The 27,042-nt window shown below is 41.1% G+C and overlaps 2 protein-coding genes across 2 annotated transcripts in view; one reads left to right on the forward strand and one right to left on the reverse strand.

Moving 5' to 3' along the window:
• LOC127445798 (cytochrome c oxidase subunit NDUFA4-like) overlaps window positions 1–27,042 on the forward strand; it is a 143,496-nt gene that overhangs the window by 40,540 nt on the left and 75,914 nt on the right. The window lies entirely within an intron of this gene.
• Window positions 1–27,042, reverse strand: part of shmt2 (serine hydroxymethyltransferase 2 (mitochondrial)) — a 43,487-nt gene that overhangs the window by 14,382 nt on the left and 2,063 nt on the right. Inside the window, exons 2-6 of the mRNA XM_051706103.1 lie at window positions 14,979–15,173; window positions 9,478–9,557; window positions 8,740–8,940; window positions 6,841–6,922; window positions 2,189–2,311 (exon numbers count right to left, since the gene is read on the reverse strand). Coding sequence (XP_051562063.1) covers window positions 2,189–2,311; window positions 6,841–6,922; window positions 8,740–8,940; window positions 9,478–9,557; window positions 14,979–15,173 — 681 coding nt within the window. The remainder of the gene's footprint in view (window positions 1–2,188; window positions 2,312–6,840; window positions 6,923–8,739; window positions 8,941–9,477; window positions 9,558–14,978; window positions 15,174–27,042) is intronic.

Below are 27,042 nucleotides of genomic sequence, written 5' to 3' on the forward strand. Positions count from 1 at the left end.
ACATGAAAAACACAAACTTGCCCTCCAGGAGAAGATCAAGAAAACAGAAGAGAGAGATAAACACAGAGAGAAGAGACGACACAGACATGAGCTCAGTTCCAAACGCTCACAGCTTCTTAAGGGCCGTTCACACTCACAGCCACATAATCACTGCAAGTCTTTCATTATCAATGAGAGCTGGTGAATCCTGGCGAACGAGACAATTGCCGACTCATACGATTACAATTTCAATAGCATGTCAATATAGCAATAAAAACTGATGGTGTCATAAATTTAGCTTCTTTAGCTCAAATCACACTATAACACTGTATTTTTCAGGCTGATCCAGCTAATGTGCATGTGTTCTCATGAGTAAATAAACAGGTGACTGGCTCTTTCAGTTTAAAAGGCGGGACTTCCACTTCTTCATCCGCCATATGAAGTGTTGAGTTCATCCATTCATTTTTGGCCCACTTCAAGAAACATTCATGTTGCTGCCAATCTTTTGGAACAGGTCTTGTGTCAGTTTTGAAACAGAGCCAAAGTGCAGAAGACAATAGATGCGTAATTAACGAGAGAAGAGTATTCATAATAACATGTTTAAATGATCGCTGAGTGACAATTACGGGTGTTTGACTCTCTACAAAACACGTTTTTAACATCAATTCTCACTGTTAATGACAACATACCCTCAAAAGAACATGATCATTTTGACTGTCGTTTATGTGCGAGTGTGAAAGAAAAGATAATGTGATTAAGAGTTGATGGTGACACTGAAGTGAGGTTGTGTGTGAAAGGAAAAAAGAACAGTGAATCTGAATGCGTGTGAGGTGTCAGTCATCAGCAGTTAAACACAAATGTGTCAGAGAGAGAAACAGATACAGTCACAGGTGTGTGTGTGTGTGTGTGTGTGTGTGTGTGCGAGAGAGAAGAAAACCTAAAGGGCGCAGTTAAAAGACAGCAAAAATTAAGTTATTATTAAAAGACACAAATTAAAAATTATCCTTAAAATAACAGATTTAATGTTATGTACAACTGTAGATATAATAATAAATTAAATATAATTAAGTTATTAAAATAAAAATTATATATATATATTGGGGAGGCCCCCCTGTCAATAGGCCTCTCCAGTGGCCCCCCTAAATTGGAGTGGTAGTATGATAAGAGTTTGGTGTTCATAGACCAAACAAATTATATTTAAACAAAACATCAATGCATTATCACTGCATAATAATATTTAGTGGGGTAAGTTTAATTTAAGTTCAATATTTCATAATTATTTGCTTATGGTGCATAAGAGACCATCCGAAAAGTCCGCACACTGTGCTAAAACATCTCTGGTGTTCAAGTGTTCAGTGCAACTGCATTACATGTTCTGTCTTAAACACTTTTATAAAAAAATAAATAAAAAAAAAAACAACATTTACACATTCTAAAGATTGTAAATTGTATGTATAACTTACACTTTAATTGAATTAATTAATGAATACTTTGACACCTCTGACGTTTTAGTGCTGTGGGTGGAATTTTCAGACGGTCCCTTACTAGCACTAGTCAATGAAAGCACAGCGTAGCATTTTTTAGGCAGAATTCTCCAGCTACAACAAGCGTTTATGCCTGTATGATATAGTCATATATTCTTTAACCTAATTGTGCTAATGAAATCACTGCAAAATTGTCGGCTCCTGAGAGCGCAGGTAGGAGAAACCGAATGTCAAACGAATAACGACCCATAAACTAACTTCTGGAGATATGGTAGAAGGTAAAGTAGTTTCGCATCTTTGGACATGCCAGCTCTAGTTTTAGTTCTACTTTTTTTTTTTTTTGAGTGCAACAATTCCTCATGAGTGTGATTGTTTATATATTTTCTATATTTTTACTCAAATTTGGTGAATCTTTGGTTGTCTTAAAAAAAAATGCATGTCTGCAAATATTAAAACAGCAAATGATGTTTTATATGTGTACGGGGGTCATTTAAGTCTAGCCCCACTAGAAGCACCCCACCAGATGTCACTGATGTGTAAATGTGAACGCTCATGCTCAACGCTCATTTTGAAATAAAAAATGCAACGATTTCAAAATAAGTCACTTTGCAGTTTAGTTTAAATGAACACTCTTTGTTTTAGTTCTGAAAGTTACAGTATGTTTTCATAGTACAATGAACTCTTATTTTAAAGCAAAATGAGATATTGAAATGTTATCTAAATACCTTCTTAATACGGGCGTAGTCGATGAGTCGGGCGTAAGCGCTGGTGCCCGCGATGATCAGTTTGGGCCTGAAGAGTCTCGCCGTGATTTCCATCTGATCATAATCGATCAGACCTGATTTAGGCTGAAAGAGAGAGATGTGTGCATATTAGACCATGTTCAGATCATCTCGTATTCAACTTTCTCCTCTTCCTCTCTCAGCTTTTTTCATTAGATCTCAATGCATTCATGTGGAGATGGGGGGTGTTGTCAAGCGCTCGTCTGAGGTAGAGAGAAAGTGGTAAGGATTTTCACCTGGGTTGAATGATCGGTAATGACTATTCTTTGTTTGCAGTAAGATGGGGGGAGATAAAAGGCGACTCAGTCCACAGACGAGGGAGAGAGTTGGCGAGTGAAGCGCGTTTGATGTGCTGGAAGCTGACATTGCTGGGAAGCAAGAGTTTGTTGTGTCTGCTGTAAAGCATTGTTTTTTTTATTTATAATAAAAAGACATTGTCGTGAATTGTCAAACCGGCTTCCGCTTCCTCCTTCCTTCAGAGAGAGTAAAAGAACCTTTCCTACACTAGTGATGAAACCCGGGAGAAAAGGAGGAAGGGTACGCTGCTATGGAATCTTTGCCGCTGGGGGAAGTCCCTCACCAGTATCCAACAGACCCAACACCAGGCCCTCATGGAGCTGCAGAAGGAGCAGGAACAGCGATTTGAGGCTCTCTTTCAGGCCCATGCAGAGGACCGGTGGGCATTGTGGAGCTTGCTACCCCAGGAGGGGCCATCCACAAAGACCCTGGCAGCAGCGGGCCCATCCATGATGCTCACCAAGATGGGGGCTCAGGACAACATGGAAGCATTCCTGGAGCTGTTCGAATTTTCGGCCAAAGCCCAGAAATGGCCGCGTACACAGTGGGCGGTCCATCTCCTGCCGCTGCTGACCAGGGAGGCACAACTCATGGCCCAACAGCTGCTGGTTGTCATACTTGTGGACTATACTTCCTTAAGGGAAGCCATCTTGCAACGGGTCGGCTGAAGCCCGGAAAAACACCGCCAGCGGTTCTGCTCCCTGACAACGAGCGAAGTCAGCTGACTGTTTGTCTTTGCGCAACAGCTCTGCAACACCTGCCGACAGTGGGTGCTGGCTGACGAGGAAGGTGATGCCGACGATGTCATCAACCTCGTGGTGATGGAACAGTTAGTTTCATGGCTGCCGAGGGGTACGGAGCAGTGGTTCCGGTGTCACCATCCGATGTCACTGGATGAAGCGGTCCAGCTGGCCGAGGATCATATAGCAGCATATCCGGGAGCCGGCGAGCTCCGCGCTCTCGCTCTTCTCTTTCTCGCCCCCTTGTTCCCTCACCCTCCCCTCCTTCCTTCCTTTCAACCTGTCCCGTTCCCCCAGAAGCGGGGGAACATTCCCCCACAGCCGACTCATCGTCTTGGGAGGGTCTCTAAACCTCAACTAACTCCAGTGTCTACTCCCCCTGTTTTTCACTGCTCTTCTTCCCAGGTGGACGTGAAGCTTGGGCCGGTCTGTTGGAGTTGTGGGGAACCGGGCCATTTCTGAGACCAGTGCCTAGTGATGGAGGTGAAGGCATTGATCCAGGTCCCCGACACCCCACAGATCATCCCTTATCGAGCAGGGACGTACCAGGTACCTGTGAGTATTGGGGGGGGGGGGTACATAACAAGCTTTGGTTGATTCAGGTTGTAACCAAACCTCTATTCATCAAAGCTTGGTTCAAGGAGAGGCATTGGATACAATCGGGTGAAGGTGAGGTATGTGCACAGGGATATTCATGATTACCCTGTAGTGACCGTTACATTTCTATTCCGGGGCCAAAAGTATAATATTGAGGCTGTGGTTAGTCCCTGCCTCTCCCATCCACTAATTTTGGGTATGAATTGGCAGGATTTTAAAACGTTATTGAGGAGAATTTGTGTGGATGGGTCCTGTAACAGTGTATTGGTGTATGGTGGGCGATTCGCTGGCTGGGGAGGTGGTGCCAGGGCCGTCTACCTCAGCTCCATGTCTGGATGACGCAAGGGAGGAGCAAGCCGTGGCTATCAGCATTTACCACCCCAAACGGAAGGCTTGTCGAACAATTTAATCAGACATTAAAGAATATGATTCGTAAGTTCGTGCAAGAAGATGCTCAGAACTGGGATAAGTGGCTCGAGCCCCTGTTGTTTGCATTACGAGAGGTCCCGCAAGCCTCTACGAGGTTCTCCCCATTTGAATTATTGTATGGGCATCGGTCGCGCGCTGTGCTCGACATCCTACGGGAAAATTGGGAGGAGGGACCTTCGAACAGCAAAAACAAAATTCAATACGTTCTTGACCTGAGAGCAAAACTCCACACACTGGGGCGTTTAACACAGGAGAATTTGCTCCAGGCTCAAGAACGTCAAAGCCAGCTGTATAATGGGGTACTCGGCTATGAGAATTTACTCCGGGAGATAAAGTCCTTGTATTGCTCCTCACATCGAGCTCTAAATTACTCAGCAAGTGGCAAGGTCCCTTTGAGGTCACACGGCGAGTTGGGGAAGTCGATTATGAGGTTAAATGATAGAGTCGGAGCACGCCAGATTTACCACCTCAATCTCCTAAAACCGTGGACAGAGGCGGTCCCCGTGACTTTGGCACGGGGGAACTCAGACCGGAGGTGAACTTAAAAAAAAAAAAAAAAAATCGATCGAGTCACCCCGGTCACTTTCGGAGACCACCTCTCACCGTCACAACGAAACGACCCCAGGGGTAATGGTATGCAGTCAGCCATACCGATTACCTGAACACACACACAAAAAAAAAAAAGTTTCGGGAAGAATTAAATGCCATGCTAGATATGGGGGTAATAGAAGTATACCACAGTGACCAGTCCAGTGGTGCTGGTACCGAAGAGTGATGGGGTGATGAGGTTCTGTGTGGATTATAGAAAAGTCAATGCGGTGTCTAAATCTGATGCGTACCCAATGCCTCGGACTGACAAACTACTCGATCTGTAAGATGACACTGGATTTTACGAAGAGATATTGGCAGATCCCCTTAACTCCCATGTCCCATGAAAAGACAGCATTTTCCACTCCGCTTGGATTACACCAATTTGTGATGCTTCCGTTCAGTGTTTGTTTGGGGCTCCGGCTACGTTTCAGCAGCTCATGGACTGAATCCTCAGACCACACTCCGCTTACGCCACTGCCTATCTAGATGATATTATTATTTACAGTAACGATTGGCAGTGGCACCTGTAGCATCTGAGGGCTGTCCTGAGGTCGTTGAGATGAGCGGGACTCTCGCAATTGGGCGGGTGGAAGTACGGTATCTGGGCTTCCACTTGGGTCACGGACAGGTGCGTCCCCAAATTGATAAAACCGCAGCGATTGCAGCCTGTCCAAGACCTAAGACCAAAAAGGAGGTGAGAGTTCCTGGGGCTGGCTGGCTTTTATCATAGGTTTGTGCTTAATTATTCGAACGTCACCAGCCCATTGACTGATCTTACTAAATAGGGGGCACCCAATCTGGTCCAGAGGACGGAGCTGTGCCAACAAGCTTTTACACAGGTGAAAGCTGCACTGTGTGGCAGGCCGCTTCTACATTTTCCTGACTTCTCTCTCCCTTTTGTTTTGCAGATGGACGCATTAGAAAGGGGGCTGAGGGGGGTACTGTCCCAGGTGGTTGAGGGGGAGGAGCGCCCTGCGCTGTACATTAGGCAGGCCCTTGGCCTGACTCGGGAGGTGGGGGTATGTGGAGATGGGGGGTGTGGTCAAGCGCTCACCTGAGGGAGAGAGAGTAAGCTGTAAGAATTTCCACCTGGGTTGAATGATCGCTAACGACTGTTCTTTGTTTGGAGTGAGATGGGGAGACTTCCACAGTCGAAGGAGAGAGCTGGCGAGCGAAGCACGTGTGATGTGCTGGAACCTGACATTGCTGGGAAGCAAGAGTTTATGTAGTGTCCACTACATTTAGTTTATAATAAAAGACACTGTCGTGGACTGGCTTCTGCTTCCTCCTTCCTTCAGAGAGAGTAAAAGAACCTTTGCTACAACTGATCACATAATTACATAATTATAATTTCTATAATAATACGGTTTTAAAATGTTATTTCTTATCTAAAACACACTTAATTTCATGATGTTTCAGAAACATCAAAAACCCCACAATATATTTGGAAGTAGATTCAAGTCTCTCTCTCAAACTTGTCTTAATTTCTCATTTTTGTCCCTTTTTCATCTCCACCTTAGAGATCTGGACAGCTGATAATCTCTCTGTCTGCTCACTTCATCACACTGACGTGAACTCTTGAGGGTCACACTGAAGTGTGTGTGTGTTTGAGGGTCGCCTGTCGATTTCCTATTATCTCTCCCAAAGAGACTGAACCCTCATTCATCACACACACGACACATGACACGACACATGACACACACAAGCTCTCACACAGTACCATGTTATTTATATGGTACTACAAGTATTTCAAAAAGAATGTCAAAAACTCATACCATAATACCATAATATCATGAAACAATTTTTTACTATAATTAATTTTTAGTTTTAAAGAATTTCTTTAAGTAAAATCAGGTTAGACATCAATAAAAAATTTAAATATACAGTATTATTACAGTAACTATAAAATCTCTAATGAGCTGCAGCTGATGCAGAACTTACGTCGAGTTTGTACGGCATCGACTCGAAGTAAATGGACGTGGCCGAAATTCGCTTGACATCTGACATGTAGCCATGAGTGAGACTGAGAGAAAGAAGAAAATTGTTTTATTACATTATACTTTGTCACATATTTGTTTTTATTTTGTAGTAACTAGAGCTGGGTAATGATACATTTACAAAGAAAGACAAATGGATGGTTGCAAAAGCGTTCGGTGTGAACAGCCCCTTACAGTTGGTGGAGGTCTTTGGCCGTTGCCTCTTGCTCTCTTATAAATGTTTCTCAGATTAAGCAATGAGTTTTTTTTAAACGCTTCGTCAGGAAAGATGTTCAACTTGGAAATGTGTGTTTCGAGATCCTTGCGTTCGGTTTCAGTCTGTTGTGTTTCATCTGATTGAACAGCCCCTGCCTGTGCTCATAGTCTGATCCGCTTCACCATCGATTTCAGCCGAATACCACTGCTATGTGTATGTTACTGTGAATATTACTACCTTACAACTGTACTGAACTAAAAACATTGTGGTATTTCACTGTTATTATGACGTTTAAGTCTGGGGTAGTATACTGTGGCATCAGTGCAAGTGTAACACCATGTGTTTACCCCCCTCATTTTACTTTTGACATAACATTTGAAAATATAGACAGACTAAAACTTATTTATTTTAGGCACATTAGTTAAAAATGGAAAACTCTTTTTTTTTTTTTTTAACAGCCAAGAATGTTCTTTGCAATAATGTAACACATTGCTATATGGTTTATGTATTAAATGTGCCCTCTTAGGGACTAAGGAAACAACACTTTAACCTCTGAAGGTGTTTTTAAAGATTTCCTGTTTCAGTGGCATATACAAAAAAAAAAAAGAAAAAAAAAAGGGAGGGCATCAAAAGGAAACTTTTCACATTTTTTAGTGATCTAGATTATGATACATTCTGAGAATATCGGTCAAAGAAACTGCTGAAAAATCACAAATAAATGTAGCCAAAAATTTACTTTTTTATTTATTTTTCTTATTTTACATTATATATCTCAGGTGGCTCCGAAAAACTGCTTTTGTTTTGTTCCCAATCATGTCAACTGTAACCGAGTAAAATTTTGTGTTGATACGACAAAGCAATCAAAAGTTATAACATTACAAATATAATTTATCTTAGTGTCCAAAACGTCTCCAAACAAATAAAACATAATAATTGTACATAAGAACTAATTACACATGCAAACACAACAATGACTAAAGGTTTGCACAGCATGCAGACATGATTTTAGTAATGAGATTTCACAGAATGAGTTTCATTCTGTGTCATTTGAGTCATCATTGAGTCTGTGTCATGTATTTAGCGCCATCTCCTGGTGGTCATATGTAACATTGTGCTTCATGTGGATTATCTAATGATCTATGCATCTGATTACCTTGTGTATGGGCTCGTTTGAAAGAAAATGAATTAGCTGGTTGTATTCTACTCTTTAAGAACTTTCCAACAACATATGACTCATGGCTATTTGATGAGTTTGACGTTTTTACTGATTGCAATAATATGTACAGTGCACATTTTATTTGTAATAAAATATAAGAATGGAACACGTCTGAATTGTCTGCAAATTTCAAAGCACTTGTTCAATTTTGGTCATAATGCCTGCATTCATTGGAAAGTAGAGCTTCTAAACTTTGTGTTAGTCAACACTGTAGTTTTTAATATTTTGATGATTATCTTTTTCTCGCGGGCCCATCTGACTGTAAACTCAAACACTGTATTGACAAATCAGCATCTAAAACTGCAACTAAACATTTTATAATCCATTGTATATTATGTTTATAACTATCAATATTGGCACCTTTTTTTGTGTTTTTTATTTGTACTGATGTATCATTGTAAAATGTGAGTAAAATCTCGTCAGATACTCACTGTCCGCCGTCAGGCAGGTCCAGACCCATGATGCGGTCGTGAGGGTTCAGTACGGCGGTATATGCGGCGAAGTTTGCCGGAGATCCGGAGTACGGCTGCACGTTTACACCCCACAGCGCTGGATCCAGATCAAACGCCTCCAGCGCTCGCTTCTGACACAACAACTCGATCAGATCGACCACTTCAGCGCCACCGTAATACCTGAAAACACATGGGGATTTTTGCTAAATAATCTTGCAATAAAAGCCTAGTAAGGTTCATGTGCAGCGCTGCAAATAAATGTTAAAAATCTGCAAATGTTTTGAAACTATAATCATAACACATAAACATCACACATGCTAGCATGAGACTTGTGTGATAGAATAAGTTAACCTATCTGTGTAAAGATATAAACAATCTTTCAACTCATGTCATGACCATGTAAAGTCAGTAAAGCCGGTTTCTTTAATGAAATTCAACCCACATGAATTATGTTATTATTTCATCCAGCTAGAAAGGTAGCCGCACTGCTAAAAGGATGATTTAGACACTTTACAGCTAAAAACAAACACACATTTTAACTGAATAATTCATGCAAGTGTTTTTGCAAATAAACAAGCTTCACATTTTTGCTTTTAAACCGTCCGGATCGCTGGCCTCATAGACCTGCACTGACAGTAAACAAGCACACTGATAGAGGAGTCATGTTTATAAAACAATTCAAAATAACGGTGTTCAAATAGTGATACATTTACACACCTTTTTCCTGGGTAACCCTCAGAGTACTTGTTGTTGAGGCAGGAGCCCTGAGCTTCAAGAGCTGCTCGACTGCAGAAATTCTGTCAAGATAAACACACACACACACACACACAGTCCAGATAACAGTTGTACAACACTCATACTCATGAAACCAACCTGGTCACATAGAATCACGTTACTACATGTATACCTACATTTGTGGGAAATTATTTTTATGTGGCTCATTGTACGCTTGTTTAAATAAACACTAGAGGCGCTACAACAACGACATTAATTCACTTTCGCACAAATCACGAGTAAAACGGCAAACAATCAGTTCATAAACATTTACTTTTCACCCTGTTCCAACACAATGCTATCTTATGACATCTAAACACTTTTACTATAGTGCATGACTCATTTTAACGTTTGCATTACATGATCAACTACATTTACAAGCATGTTTGTGTGTGATCAAATTGTGCAGTAGCTCGACTGATAGAGCATTGCACTTGTTATGTAAAGGAGTGGGGTATGAGTCCTGAAGAGCACGCGAGTCGACACGTGAACCCAAAGTGTCATAGAAGCACCACAAAATGATGCAACTGTGTTTTTCATCTCACATTTGCTTTTTATGACACTATCGGTTAGGTTTAGGGTTTAGCGTAGGGAGGTCAAGTCAAGTCATTTTTATTTTAAGAGAAAAAGATTTTAAATTTGAACTCGCTTTTAGCGCCACACAGTGGGCATTTTACCTCAAAACTGCCGCAATACGCGTACTGAACACGTAACACCATTTTTCCAAGAATGTTTCCATAGCCATGTAATTTTCATAACACGCACAGACCCCATTTTCACCTTGTATTAAGATGCGTCCGATCACATGTAGTCAGCGCTAAATACAGGTTCAAAACGAGTTTCAACCGTTTTGTGTTCGGATCACAAAAACCACATATGAATGTGGTCAGAAACGCACGTGACCACATCACATTTAAGCGTAAATGCTAATCCATCCTGTATGTGTCCCGGCAGCAGTGAAGCACCACCCCTCACCTGTCAATCAACCGCTGCACGAAAACAAGAGTTCAAACTTTGCCGGTTACGAGCGGCTTTAAAAGTAATTAACCAACCGATCGTATCATTAAAAAAAGCGGATACATCACAATCACGAGAGCTTCACGGAACTTTAGTGTGTCTGATATCAACACAGATGAGAAGAACACCTGAAGCTCCTTTAATACAGGTAATCCACTAAAATAACAGAATTCTCCTTGACATGTTTGTATTTAGATTAAATTGCAACCGCATCTGGGAGAAACAGCAGTGACATGCAGTAACGCACTGATATAGTGACTGATGTATGTCATCATGAAACAGAGACCCTCCCCTCCAAATCTGAACACAAGTGGTCACAGGAGACGCATTTAAGTGACCAGGTGTAAACAGCCATGTGTCTCACCTCACCACATGTGATCGGATCACCCGAGATGCATCTTAATACCAGGTGGAAACGGGTCATACACACACACACACACACACACACACACACACACACACACACACATCACACTAACCACAAAACACTACTGCAACTTTAACACACTTTGCACGATTTGATTCCATCTTTATTTTAATAAAATTACTTGTTTGCTCTATTTGAACTGTTGTTATTTTACTTAGTTCACATCATTTATCATAGTAATGCTTTGGCAATACAGATGTACAGTGTTTGACATGCTGATAAAGCCCACTTTAAATAGAAATTGAGAAAGAGATGAAGTAAAAGAGAATCTAATACATGAAAGAAATTATTCTGGCTGTGTGTGTGTGTGTGTGTGTGTGTGTGTGTGTGTGTGTGTGTGTGTGTGTGTGTGTGTATGGTGGGTCTCTGTTCATGTGCCAGCACAGTAAGACCATCCAAATGTGAAACAGCCTCTAAAATTTGACCAGAAAAACAGATAAATGTGCAATACATATTTTTGCTAAAAATCTTTGGGTTTTCAGTTGTGATGCTCAACAGCCCTCATGACCATGTCAAGTCACTTTAACATCAAAATGCAAAGATACCATGAAGAGACTGTTTATATACACTGCCTGGCCAAAATAAAAGGTTGCATACTCTACTATTGCGTTGGACCGCCTTTAGCATTGATGACGGCAGGCATTCGTTGTGGCACTGGATCGACAACCTTATGCAACGTCACAACATTTATTTCCGTCCAGAGTTGCATTCAATTTTGTCAGAGAGCTTGTATTGATGACGGGAGAGTCGAACCACTCTGTAAAGTCTTCTCCAGCACATCCCAAAGACTTTCAATGGGGTTAAGGTCAGGACACTGTGGTGGCCAATTCAACACCACTCTTTCACAATTTGAGCCCGATGAATCTTGGCATTGTTGTCCTGGAATATGCCCATGCTGTTAGGGAAGAAATAATCTATTGATGGGATAACCTGGTCATTCAGTACATTTCATTGCTGAGTCTCGACCTGACCAATTGAAGCAACCCCAGATCATAACACTGCCTCCAGAGGCTTGTACAGTGGGCACTATGCATGACAGGTGCATTCATGCGCTTCCCTTCTTACCGTGGCGCGCCCATCGCTTTGGAATAGGGTAAATCTGGACTCATCAGACCACAGGACCTTTTTCCATTGCTCCACAGTCCAATCTTTATGCTCTCTAGCACACTGAAGTCATTTTATCCAATTAGCCTCACTAACCCAAGTGGCTTTCTTGTGGCCACACAGCTGTTTAGTGCCAATCCTGTAAGTTCTCGTCACATTGTGCGTGTGGACATGCTCTTACTTTCACTATTAAACATAACCGTGAGTTCTACTGTCGATTTTTTACCATGTGACTTCAAGCGTTTTAGTGATTTCCGATTACAATCATTCAAGTTTTTTTCCAATCACATTCCTTCCGTGAAGCTGACGGTTCACCATTATCCTTCCAGGTTTTCAAACAAGCCCCTTTCAGCAATCTCCTTAGTTGTTTTCTTTGCTTGATGCAGGACAATAATTTGCCCCTTCTGAAACACAGTAACATCTTTTCCACGACCACGGGATACGTCTTCCGACATGGTTGTTTAAGAGATGAGAAGCTACACACTGCATCAGTTAAAACTAAAGAATTGTTGCCAGCTGAAACATATGAATCACTTAAGTATCTGCTTAATTAAATCCAAACGGCAATTTTTCTGGCCAGACAGTGTAGATCAAACTCTTCCTATCGGAATTACTCAAAGTAGTCCCACCTCGATACGATCGCCTCTAGACTCCCACTGTGTATCACGGTAAACATGTTATCTCTTTGTTTTTACAAACTGAAGGAAGAGTCAAAGCCCTTTTTGTTGGTAATCGACAGCATGTCAGAGTAGAGGTCGACCGATATATCGGTTTTGCCGATTAATCGGCACCGATAACAGATTTCTGGAACTATCGGTTATCTGCAAAAATCCACACCGATAGTTTTTCCCTGTTGCGTCCGGTGCTGGAGCAGCAGGGAAGGGTCTGCTGTTGTTATACAGTATGAGAGCGACGTCTAGAGGCGAAATAAAAACAATGATGTCACTTCACTGATGTCTTGTGATGTTTGTTTTGACACGTGAGACTACACTCTGCATGGAGCAGTACACTTCAGATGCAGATTTAAAACATCAGCAATGAAAAGGTATATATACAGTACACTACAGTACATGTTGTCATTAAGTAATAAAGTAATTAATTTGTTGACTAGATGCTGCATTAGTAGAGAACAACAATATGTTTGCCGACAAGGCGGAGAGGACGCTAACATTAAAGCCAACCTCAAGCAGTTAGAACAATGTGACAAAAATACACTTAAGTCCTACCCAAATGTTTAAATGCCATTGTAGAGCCGAGGAGGGCGGGGCCGGGCTGGAATGAGATACACCCGGTCCCCAATCAGCCTGATGGGGCACGCGAGGGATAAAGGCGGCCGGGGACGACAGTTCAAGAGAGAGAGAATTGCAGGCAGCTGTACTGTGTGTTTTTGGTTGTGTGTTTAAGTTGTTTATTAAATTATTATTTATATTATTAGGCCGGTTCTCGCCTCCTCCTTTCCATTGAACCCCCTTACATTGGTGCTGAAACCCGGGAAGGAGGAGGGATTCCCGTCGCAGAGTCCTCGATACTGCCGTCCACCCAGGGGAGCGCCGGTGCCGTCCGACGGGGGACGGAGTAGCCCGACCACCCGGACGTGGGGAATGGCCGCCGTCCGCAAGGCGAGTGGGGATGGGACTCCCCGACTGCCTGGAGCGAGGGAGCCACTGCCGGGGGCAGAGGAGTGCCCTGCTGTTCCCCTGGAACGCGGAGGGGTCGAGAGAAGACCGCCGTCCGAGGAGGGAAGGAGGGAAACGACTCCCCGACTGCCTGGAGTGGTAGGGCCGCTGCCAGGGGTGGAGGAGTATCCCCATGGGACGCCGGGAACGCGGAGGGGCGTTCTGTCCGCTGGGGGTCGGAGGTTTGACTCCGGTCCGCCCGGGGAGGAGCGGCTGCAGTCCACCTGAGAGGGTGGAGTAGTGATCGAGGACCACACGACGGCGAATCGGAGAACCGGTGAGTTTCTTTTTCTCTCTCTCCTCTCTCTCTGTCGCTCCGTGTTGGCCTTTCCCTCGCCATTTTGTTTTGTTGTTTTTCCCCTCCTGTCTCCTCCCAGGTCGAGGAAGGCGGGGATGACCCGCCAGCAGTCGGGGCGTAAGGCAATGCTTTGTCGGGAAAGATGTTCAACTTGGAAATGTGTGTCGAGAGCCTCACATTCGGTTCCAGCCAGTTGCGTTTCGTCTGAATGAACAGCCCCTGACCTGTGCTCATGGTCTGAGCCACTTCATCACCGAGTTCAGCCGGATACCTCTGCTATCTGTGAATATTGCTACTCTACCTACAACTGTACTGAATAAAACACAATGTGGTATTTCACTGTTATTATGAAGCTTGAGTTTGGAGTAGTAGAAATCAGTGCAAGTGTAACACCATGTGAACTGTCTATTGAAGTGTTTTCCCCCCTCATTTTACTTTTGACTTTACATTTAAGAATATGGACCGACTAAAACTTTATTTATTTTATGCACATTAGTTGAAAATGAAATGCTCTTTCTTAACAGCCAGGATAGAAATGTTCTATGCATTAATATAACGGGGCTGAATGGTTTATGTATTTATTGCATCCTCTTGTGGACTACGGAAACAATGTCAATTTGAAAATCAGCTGACTTTAAAATTGAAATATTAGTTCATATATATTAATATTCATATATTTATTTCATTTAAAAAAGTACAATACATATTCATGGTTCAGTGAGTACTGTTTATTTTTGTAATAAAGTACAGCACTATTTTACTTTGAGTTGTATTTTTTCATTCAGTATAAATTTTAAAAACTATCAGTTGATTAATCGGTTATCGGCATCGGTATAATCCACTATCGGTCAACCTCTATGTCAGAGTTTAATGTATATTGAACCTAGAACATCCATTTAAAGTGATTTTGCTTTATTTTCACCTCAGAGGCGATGAGTTCCAGTCCACGACACTGTCTGTCTTTCTCCTTCTGTAGAAGATCCCACATCTCTGGGTCGTCCTGTGCCAGGCTGTCCTGACCCGTCCATGGCCGACAGTCATCTGCAAACCGTGCCGCCGCAGAATGCTGGCACCTCACACCAACGCCAGCCACTGGGGGCGCACGCTGGCACAGTGGCTAAGAGATAAAAAAAAATGGCAAAAACACAGAGAGACACAACTCAAGTTAATGTATGCATGTTCAGAGATAAGTCAGGATGGTTGATTAGTTGATCAACAACTAACTAATCGATTAGTGAGGTCTAATCTAGATTTATATTTTTAGCTTTAATATTTGTATTGATGATAAAAGGGATGAATTGGGATTGTTGTCACATCGTGCAGATTTTTCAGTGTTTTGTGTCATGAGTGCTGCGTTTTTAAGATGATGTGTCAAGTTAACCATTTACGCTCTGAAGGTGTTTTTAAAGATTTCCTGTTTCAGTGGCATACCCACTATTTAAAGTGTCTGGTATCATTGTAAAGAAAACCTTTCGAATTTTTTAATGATATAGATTGATACATTCTGAGACTCTCAGCCTAAGAAACTGCTGAAAAATCACCAAATAAATTGAGCCAAAAATTACTAACCCAAGTGTCTTTCTTGTGGCCACACAGCTGTTTAGTGCCAATCCTGTAAGTTCACATCACATTGTGCGTGTGGAAATGCTCTTACTTTTTTTCTTATTTTTCTTATTCATCAGAAAATATATCCATGTGTTCAAATGCCTCTCCAAACAAATAAAACATAACTATACATCAGAACTAATTACGCATGCAAACACAACAATGATTAAAGATTTGCATAGCATGGAGAGTAGGGCTGCAACTAATGATTATTTTGATAATCAATTAATCTAATGATTATTAGAATGATTATTCGACTATTCGGCGATTATTGCAATGATTAATCATTAGCTCTTAACTGATTATTCAGCTTGCGCCCAGAGTTAAAAGGTTGTATTAAACGTGCTTACTAACGATAAAGAGGACAAAATCGTCTTTTTTAAAGGATTTTAATATATTTGTATTTTTAATATTATATTCAACATTCTCAAATAAAAATGTTTCCTTCTGCAGTACAGCTGCTAAAGTAAATGTACGTTGTTTTAAACGCGTTTCAGATATTTATATTGGAAAACAAGCCATTGTGTGTATAATGGGGTGAAGACTACCCTCTCTCACCTTTCTGTTCACTTCAATCCATCTTTAACTCACAAAAAAACAAACTCTCTCATTAATAAAGCTGTGTATTGCCAATATTCTTCACGACAAAAAACACACAGTAGCACATATATTGTGATTCAATAACTCTCGAGTCATCACGTTATAATCTAGCTGCATTAAGCGTGTGCGCTCGAGGAACGAGCGTCCCGTGACAGTGTGCGCATCAGCCGGTGCAGTAAAGCTATAATGCATTAAATAAAAGCGCATTTAAGATGTAACGGTGTTTCCTTTAAAGACGCTTGACACGCAAGTTTTGCTTCAGCGGAGCGGCAGCTCCAGCTCCACTTATTCCACAATGAGAGTGCTTCTGTATTTACTTAATTGGTATTTCTGCATTATAATTCCCTCATACTTTGCAATCAACATCACCTGAAGCTGTTTGTAAAGTTTAGAGTGCGTCTGTGATCTGTGTAATTCTTCATCTCCTCAGTCAGTCGTGAACTGCACTGCTGCTCTCATGCGTCATCATTAGAGTCTAATGTGATCTCATGTTACGTTAAATGAGATCAAACGACTATTCGAAAACAGAATTTTTTCGTCGACTAATCGTTTCAGCCCTAATGGAGACATGATTTTAGTAATGATATTTCACATAATGAGTTTCATTCTGTGCCATTTGAGTCATCGTTGAGTCTGTGTCATGTATTTGGCGCCATCTCCTGGTGGTCATATGTAACATTGTGCTTCATGTGGATTATCTAATGATCTATGCATCTGATTATCTTGTGTGTGGACTCGTTTGAAAGATAATCACCTCCTCTAAATAATGATGTGATATTCTGTTTTTTTTTTTGTGACATTATAAGTGAAAACGCAGCATATAAGCAACACCAACAAAATTGTCAAAGATATATACTTAGCTATTTTTGTCTGTGATTAAAACAAAACAAAACTTTCCAACAACATATGACACATGACTATTTGATGAGTTTCATGTTTCTACTGATTGCAATAATATGTACAGTGCAATTTTTTTTTTTTTTTTTTTTATAAATGATCAAAACAAAACACTCCTGATTTGTCAGCAAATGTCAAAGCACTTGTTCAGTTTTGGTCATAAGGTCTACATGCATTGGAAAGTAGAGCTTCTAAACTTTCAAACGATACCTATTTTGTGTTCAAGACAGTAGTTATTAATACTTTAACGATTATTTTATTTCTTGCGGGCCCATCTGAGCTTAAAGTGTTAAAAATAGTTCAACTTCTAAAAACGTGTGTTGAACGACCCTTGCATTCTGTTCCATTCTGTTATGCTCCATCGACAATATCTGTTTTTGAACACATCCTGTATGAACAGCCCTTAAGAAATGCTTCTCATCAGTGCCTTGTGAACATGGCTCTAAACCAGATTAATTATACAGGGCTTCCTTAAGACCAACTAGTCAATTTTCATCTTGGACCTCAAACAGTAAACAGATCACTGATCTTGTCCTTATTAGCTTTGAACAAATAAATGAATATTAGTCAGTATTTATTAAATATACAGAATCAGCCGTACAGGACCACATGAGTAATGAACCAATACAATTATACCACCACCGTCAGTCGGCTGGACCCATGATGATTATCGTTATTAAGTATGGATAACATGCAATATCATAATATATAATCATGATTAAAACTCCACTAGAACAACTTGTGCCCGTTGAGATACACGCTGATCAACGACACAAATGTGGCAGAAAAGCAAACCTCTTTTCTTGACTGAAGAAATACTTGACTGTTTAGAAAATTGGCCACAATATTGAGCACAATCAATGTATTTTTTGATGTATCAATATGCAAAAGTGTAACACGGTTTTAACAAACATGTAACTCTAATGTGTGTGTGCCTTTATTTATTTTTTTAAAGCAACATGAATTAGCTACAAATAAATAAAGTTATGCAACACATTCTAATCCAGGAGTATATTTATGATTGATATTAATATCATGGCAGCGTGGAGTGGGTTCAATCTATATGGATCAACATGATTACATAAGAACAGTACTGCTGTGTATGATTCATACAGTTTACACATAATATCAACAATAAAAATATTTATTTTGGGCTTTAGAGAACACAGAATGACACCTGAAGGGATGAGAGCGCCGATATATCAGCCAATCACGTTTTTGAACTCGGCCAATGATGTGACAGTTCTCATGAGGACACGTTACAACCAACAACAACAACGTGTCCTCAGGTACAGTCAGAACAACATAAATAGACAAAAGTACACAACACAGATTATAAAATTTACCTCATTTACTATCTTGGTCTAATTGTGAACAAATCAGTTGAGTATGTTATATCAAAATGTCATTACTGGCTCCACCTCTGAAATGACTTTCCTCTTCAGATGACATCACCAAGCCCTCTTATTTTTCAACCACATGTCACAGAGACACGTTACACCATCCAATCAGTTCACCACGAATAAATAATTTTTTTCTCATGGAATATCATCACATTTTAAAGGTGACATGGGTTGCAAACGCTGCTTCATGTAGACTTAAAATAATTTTACAGTTGATAGAAGTGCTGGTGATTGTAGAATTGTGCAGCATGTGATGTAACAGGCCGTTAGTGAGATACAATAATCAGCATGTCACTTTAATTATGCTGCAATCAGCAATTCTGCTCAAACTTTACAGCAGTGAAAATTCAGCATAACTGCTTATCACACACGTGTGCGCATGCACGCACGCACACACACACTCTTCTCAGAATTAGACTATGAATTTCTGTTTTAAAGACATATTTTAATTCAAGTGATCTCCATTTCAGCATTTCTCTGGTCTCACACTCTCAGCATTATTCTTTGCCATGTTAATCTTCTGGAATATACTAAAAGAAAAGTTCAGAAACACATACTCATTATTTATAATATTTTTTTTTATAAAATACAAATAAATATTATTTAATTTAGCATTTTTGTACATTTATTTTTATAAATACAATTATAAAAAAAATATAAATAGAGCGTTTTTCCTGGGTCAAAAATTTTCTTTTGTGGTGACTAACATATACGTTCATCCACATGCTCGAAATTGGCTTATTACATTTATTACATTTCATTTACTTAAATGTCATGAGAAATAAAATGTTTCTTGATTTTTGACATAAGACGTCATTCTACTATAAAAACTAAAATAAAACTAAAAAATAAAATCAATAAAAGCATTTATTGAAACCAATCATCAAAAACGCCTCGTTCTCTTCTTCCGTGACTTCCCTACATCACTAGAGGTACATTAATTCATGACCGCCTCTACAGCGGAAAACCATCAACGCCTACTTTACATCATCGCATCCTTGGCCCCGCCCACTGGTGCTTCATCAACTGAGAGTGAAGAAACAGGAGTACTGTGGGATATCTATTCCTGAACACCGAAGGGGACCCATCTGGACTATTTTAAATTATCTTTGTATTTAAACATGCACAAACAGACGTGTTTGACCGCTTGATACATATCTCAGGCCGCTTTTAAAAGAAGCGGTGTCAAGTTAAGCCATTCTCTGTCATTCAGCTGCTGCCTCTTACTGTTTTGAGCACAACACCCATCTGCACTATTTTTAATTGTTGGTGTATGAAAACGTGTTTCCGGCGATGTGCATTTCAGTACAGGATGATACTGGAAACTGGATGTGTCTTCAGTGCATTTCAGTGTGGATTATTTGTGAACCAGTTATAATATGATTCTAGCTTTGCAAATCAACTGTTATTGAAGGACGGGGCAGTTAAAAACACTTGGACCCGATTGCAAAACAGTAAGTAAACCATTTCATTTTTGAATATTTCAAATGTCATGACTGTCTGATAGTTTATGGTGCTGACACCCTGTTTACACCGGGCGTGTCGACAAACTTTCTAAACCGTTTGTGTTGATGGCAGTAGTAGTGCCAGAGCATGCAGCCCAAAATGGAATGGGACATCTGTTTACTGTCGATGCAACGCGATACAACAGACGCTTCCATGGTAGACGGCATCATTGATTATAATGGGTTCTATTGCTTTTGACACGTCTCTCGCATCTGGTGAAGACAGGGTGCGAGTGTAAACAGTTGTGATGAGCAGTTTACTATATTCGGATGCAATGTGTTGGATGTGCGCTGTGTGTAAACCCTGAAATTTAGTTTTATAATGTTGTGAAGCTTGTTCATTTCTTCTGATTGAGTTTCAAATATGGCAGATTTCAAGGGGCTGCATGATGTTAGTCAATCATAACAGTGGACGTTTAAGTTTTCAGGAAGTGCTTATGCCAAAACCAAATGTTTCAGACAGAGGGCCAGAGACAGGTGGAAAATCATAATATATTACTAAATTATGAATATTTTATTGCAAAAAAAAAAAAAAAACATAACTAACATTATCAGTGGAGCTCAGGGAAGATAATAAAACTAATATATATATATATATATATATATATATAGAGCATTTCATGACCCCTTTAATATATATAAAACATAATAAGTTGAAATGTCATGTTTACATTGAATACAAATTATTTTTTACCATCTAAGTCTTTGGAGCCTTTTGAGTTCAACTTGGATTTATTTTTTTTTACTTGAAGGTGCTGTGTATAATCAGACTAAACTTATTTAATTTAATTAACACCTTATTTATATAATTAAATTTTTAGAAAGACTAGCTACATTGACCTAACCACAGAAATAAAGAGCCATCCATGGTCTTAATTATGCTTATGGCATTGCACTGTAAATATAAGAGCAAGTACATAAAGGGGTTTGAAGTCTAGATCTTCAAGACTTACTGACAAATTATGGACAAAGTTTTCCTCCTGTCTAATATATGTTCTGTTCGAATGATGTTTGATATTAGGAAATAAACTGCCCTTGTTTGCCTACACATATACCTAAAGATTTTTTTTTTTTTTTTTTTTGCTGAAGCACAACTTGTGCTAACAAAGAGCGCAGCCATAATCTTCATAACTAACGTTAATAAAAATAACAGTGCCACACTACTCTCTGCTCTACGGGGCTCCAGGACCGTGATGTATCGCTCCATTTAAAATCCGTTATTAAAAAACAATTAGCTCAATGACGCTGGAGCATTATCAGCTAACGTTTGAAAGACAGACTTTGCGCATTACACGAGGCCCATTGGTCGAAGTCACTTCATCATACACTAATGCCGCCGGGCAACTTGACGACCCCTGTGGTGCTGAAACCACCCAATGACGAGCTCTTAAAAAGGTAAATAATGCTCATTACCATGCTGGTAACAGCATTAAAGTGAGGCTCATAATTCATTTTAACGTTCAGTGTGATTGGAAAGTACGTTTACAATAACGAGCAGTTCTGCTGTACCCATCAGCCCTTAAAACTGTACATAAAACTTTTTAATTGAAATATGTAACTACGGTGTTGTTACTTCAAATACACATGTAGTAGCACATCTTGTTATATTTCAGACCCAATTTCCTCCCAAAACACACACACATCATCTCTCCCCATGAAGGCAGCGGGCGGTCTGGGCGGTTTGGGGTGGGGGTGAGGCGACCAGGCATCCATGCCTGGCACCATGGCACTAATGGACAGTGGAGTGGCACCGCTCACCCAGCCTTCTGTCAGTGTTAGTGCCCTGAGCCCTCGCGGAGGACAGCTCGCCCAAAGAGACCAGACGCCTGTCTCTCTGAGGGCCATGCGGTGCCACATTATCAGACACACACCACACGGGTCATTACACTCTGATGGGGCGCGTCCTTCGCTATCACCACTGCAGGGACACAGAGAGACGTGTGTGTGTGTGTGTGTGTGTGTGTGTGCCAGCACAGGTTTGTTTTACTGTGTCTCACAGACTTATTCTGGCAAAGAAACGCCCACTTGAACAGGAAGAGACTCAGTTAAGGGGCAGGTTTTATCTGAAATTGGTGACTGAAGCAAGTGCTAAAATGAGAGAAGATAAAACACAAGATTTTAATCTGACATGGATCTATTTTGGAAACACACACACACACACACACACACACACACACACACACACACGTTTACTAAGCTATCTGAATGGGGACATATCACAGAGTTTATATAAAGCCAAGTATAATAACTATAGACTAACCATTAACTCAGACATATTTGGGATAAACATTTATGTTTGAAAGCACAATTAATCAATTTACAATTGTGATACGTCTGCACGTGCTGCACGCTTCAAAGTAAATGTGTGAAGGCAGTCGCTAATCCTGATAACACCACATCATGAGGGCTTGTATATACTTAATATTCTCGAAGTCTCACAGTTGAGCGTTCGGCCTTTCAAAGTATACTATAATGCACACTTCGACTGCTTTGTGATACTCTTTTAGTTCAGTCAACGGCAGGCACATGCGGCGACGATGCACCCTGAACAAGCACTGTGCGCATGTCGAGAAAATTGGGGCTATTAGCACACAGTCCGTGCAGACTGTGTTGATGACGAAATTAGCATCACGCATACTGTGCGCAATCCGTTCCGAAACTCGGGAAACCGAAATATACTTTGCCGTTTAGCCTCACGGGCACTCTGTGTGTGTGTAGTAAACAGAGCACTTTAGTAGAAGACAGGGGTGGGAGAAAAAATTGTTTCAGTGATGCATTGCGATTCTTTCTCCAATGATTCTGATTCTGCGCATGCCTGAGACAGAGTGAGATGCTAGAAACATACACCTGTAGACGTGCATAAACTAAAGCCAAGCACTCAAACATGGCTGTTAGCAGACTATAAACCCAGGAGGGAGGAGGGATGTGCTGTCGCGGAGTCCTCGCCGCTGCCGTCCCCCAGAGGAGCAGCCGCTCCTGTCTGCCTGGGGACGGAGTGGTCGCTACCGGCCGCTGAGAGCCAGAGGAACCGCTGCCATCTGCCGAGAAGGGGAGGAGTGGTTCCATCCAGCAGGAGTCGGAGAGCTCGCTGCCATCCGCCGGAGGAGGAGCGAGCTGTCGTCTGCCAGAGGGCGGAGGAGCAGTTGAGGACCGGGCGATGGCGTGTCTGGGGACCGGCAAGCAAGTTCTCTCTCTCTCTCTGTGTGTCTCCCGCTTGCCCTTTCCCCACGCCTCCCCTCATTTCTCCCTCAGGTTCCCAAGAGGCGGGGTGGACCACCGGCTGACAGAACGGCCGGAAGGGCAGCATCTCCCCTCCAGAGATGGGGGGAGTAGGTCAGTCCGGTGGCTCCCTGGCCTGAATCGTGCGGGGGAGGAGTGTGACGAGGAGGAGGGCGTGGCCGGGCCGTGAGGCTGCACGGCCAGCGCTGAATCAGATGATCAGCAGGAGAGCGAGATAAAGGTGAGCCATAGACGGCAGTTTGAGAGAGAGAGAGAGAGAGAGAGAGAGAGAGAGAGAGAGAGAGAGAGAGAGAGAGAGAGAGAGAGAGAGAGAGAGAGAGAGAGAGAGAGACGCACGCGGCCGCTCAGGTGGTAGAGCAGGTTGGCCATAATCACAGAGTTGGTGGTTCGATTCCTGGCCCACATGACTCCACATGCCAAAGAGTCCTTGGGCAAGACACTGAACCCCAAGTTGCTCCCAATGGCAGGCTAGCGCCTTCCATGGCAGCTCTGCCGTCATTGGTGTGTGAGTGTGTGAATGGGTGAATGAGTCACAGTGTAAAGCGCTTTGTAGAACCGCTAAGTTTAAAAAAGGCGCTATTATATAAGTGCAGATCATTTACCATTTACCACAGGGCCCTAAAATTTATCCTCAAACTGGATATAGTGTACCATAGGCTTCTATTGTTGACATTTAAAGCCAATTATTACTTCACACTAAACATAACCCAAAACCTACCCTCAAAGAAAGCATAAGCATTATTTACATAAATGATTAATATTTTTTTCTAAAATATAACGGTGGGTGGTTTTTGCCCCTAAATATAGTTAAACTCCCACACAAGTAAGCGAGCAAAATGGATGTATCGTTTTGTCATTTGGTGACCGGCTCACATCTGTCCTGAAGAAGAAAAAATATCTGGAAAAACAATTCATTTTACTTATTATTTTTGTTATTTCCTTTTTCTTCTGTGGAAAGAGTCAATTTTCCAGATGACTGCTGTCCATCACAAGCACGCTAGACGACAATCAGCACGGTAACACGGGTGACAGAGGGCAAGAGTTCAGAGCGAGGGATTAGGTGGCGAGAGGTGTCAGGAATATCGCTCAGGATGACACTGAACTCTCTCGCACTGTCAGTGGATAATGGGAGAGTGCCGTAACAAATTACCCGCCAATTCGGAGAATTACATGGGCGGCCGAGAGAGAGAGAGAGAGAGAGAGAGAGAGAGAGAGAGAGATGGAGAGAGGAAGCAGCAGGTCTGGTTCCTCTTGTCGGGCCAAAAGGAGTGACATGGAACAATCAGGAGTGTGGAGAGGTAATTTCCCACCACAGCCTGCAACATTATCGTGCTAATCCAGGGAGAATGTGGCATTCCGGAGCGCACCCAGAGTTCGCTGGTGCATGAAGGGACATGTGAGCTCATGGAGGTGAAAGAGCGAAAAGCCAAATGTTGCTTGTTCAATTTACTTAATTAAAAAGAGTTACTGCAACACAATTATTGAACATTGACAACTTTATTCCATAGCATGCAATCCATGTAAATATTTTTCATTGGCTGAACTAGATGTACATTAGCCGTCCAGTTCGCAGCATGCAATACGGCATGAGTAAAAAAAAATATATATATATGAATTAATGTTTTAATATTTACTATTTATTGCAGTATTTACACTGGTGGTGTTGCGTTTCTTGCTCCTTTAATTTAAGTGTCACAAGGTGTTAGTTTAGAGCGCATCTCCTTTGGTGTTTGAGCTATGCTCTGAGCGAACTGTAATACTTCACATTTGAGAAAGCAAATTAATATCTAGATTAACTAGCTGAAGCACCGTCACTTGATTTGGCTCCATTGGGACCAAAGATCAGCCAATATCCTCAGACACAGCTGTAAAACCACCAAAACTCAAAAACCAGGACTCTAACAGCTAAAAATAGACATAAAACCATTAAAAAAATCAATCAATTATTAACCATCCTTCAATATAGGCGACAATTTGAATATGAAAACAGGCTATAGTCAACTATAATCAAGTTACACTGCGCACACGTTACACGCGCAGGCACGAGAACACATGAACAACTGCTCATAAACGCACATAGGAGAGCTGGGCAAAAGTGAAGATTATCAGTGAATAAAGACTTAAACTTATTGTATTGCTTCAGAAGACATTAAAGCACTTAAGTCGTTTGGATTACTTTTATGCTGCATTTATGTGCTTTTTGAAGCTTGAAAGTTTTGAATCCTACTGACTTACATTATATGGACAAAAACACCTTATACATCCTTCAAAATATCTGCTCTGCAGAGCAAAATAAGTCATTCACATTTGAGATAAGGGCAAACTATTCTTTTCACAAAGCATTTCTCAATAAGACACCAAACTGAAAACCCTAATAAACTTTACTCAATTGATTGAGTAAACTCGTTCCCTCAATTAAATTGAGTAATGGCGTCTCCAAAACTTGTGTAATTAAGTTCACTTAAAGTGGTGATCCTATAGAATGAACTACTAACTACTTAAGTTAAAATAACTAGCTGCAAGTAGACTAAACTCAGATTTGCTATTTAAATGTTGTTGTTTCTACTTAATCATTTTAATAGAAGAGACACAAATTTAGGTAATACAAAAATAACAGCTTAAATAAAGAAGATTATAACTGATTATAGGTCAATCATTAAATAAACTTACAGAAAAAGTATGTGAACCCTTTGGAATCATCTGCATTTATGTATAAATTTGTCTTAAAATCAGGTTTGATCTTCATCCAAGTTACAATAATGAACAAACAATATGTTTTAACTAATCTACAACAGTTAGTTCCGGTCCTTGAATCTGATTGGACGAGAGATGTTCCATGAGTACTGATGGTCTGACACCATCAGCACTTGGACGCTTCACTGTGTGCGTGTATCGCTCCGCTTGTGTTCGTGTCGTTCTAAACTAAAATGTAAGAGCAGTGCAGATGTGCTAAGAGCTATCTGTCTCTTTACATTTAATTTTGTGACATTACATATTTTAGCCAGCAGGTGGAGGCAAAATACCATTTGTTGTGTGTAATATGAGCCAGTTGGTGACGTGTAGTGAGTCAGTATCAGTCAGTGTTTTCATTCATCAGCAATACGTGATTGCTCGTATTACTACTACACTACTAAAGCTAGAAAATAGCTTTAAACTAAAAACTTCAGCATTACGGCTCATCACAGCTGAGAGACACAACAGACTGATTAATTACAAACTCAAGGTGCTTAGCTCTTACCGGACTTTCCACATTGGAGAGGACAAAATGGCGGAGGACATTGCGGTTTCTATAGTGAAAGACGCACCGGCTACCACGAAATAGGGAGGAATACCCCAGCTTGGACGGCTATTTTTCCACTGAGAAAATACGCGCACTCGCTCACACGCACACTCGCTCACTCACACACACACACTCACTCACTCACTCACTCACTCACTCACTCACTCACTCACTCACACACTCACTCACTCACACACTCACTCACTCACACACTCACACACTCACACACACTCACACACTCACACACTCACACACTCACACACTCACACGTTAGGTTGGGAAAAAGTATGTGAACCCCTAGGCTAATCACATCAACAAAAGCTCATTAGAGTCAGGAGTTTGTAAACCTGACATCCAATTAATGAAACGAGATTGGAGGTGTGGGTTAGAGCTACTCTGACTTATAAAAAGCACTCAAATATTTTGAGTTTGCTACTCACAAGAAGCATCTGTTGA

The sequence above is a fragment of the Myxocyprinus asiaticus genome, chromosome 9 (assembly GCF_019703515.2).
Source record: "Myxocyprinus asiaticus isolate MX2 ecotype Aquarium Trade chromosome 9, UBuf_Myxa_2, whole genome shotgun sequence".
Classification (NCBI taxonomy): domain Eukaryota; kingdom Metazoa; phylum Chordata; class Actinopteri; order Cypriniformes; family Catostomidae; genus Myxocyprinus; species Myxocyprinus asiaticus.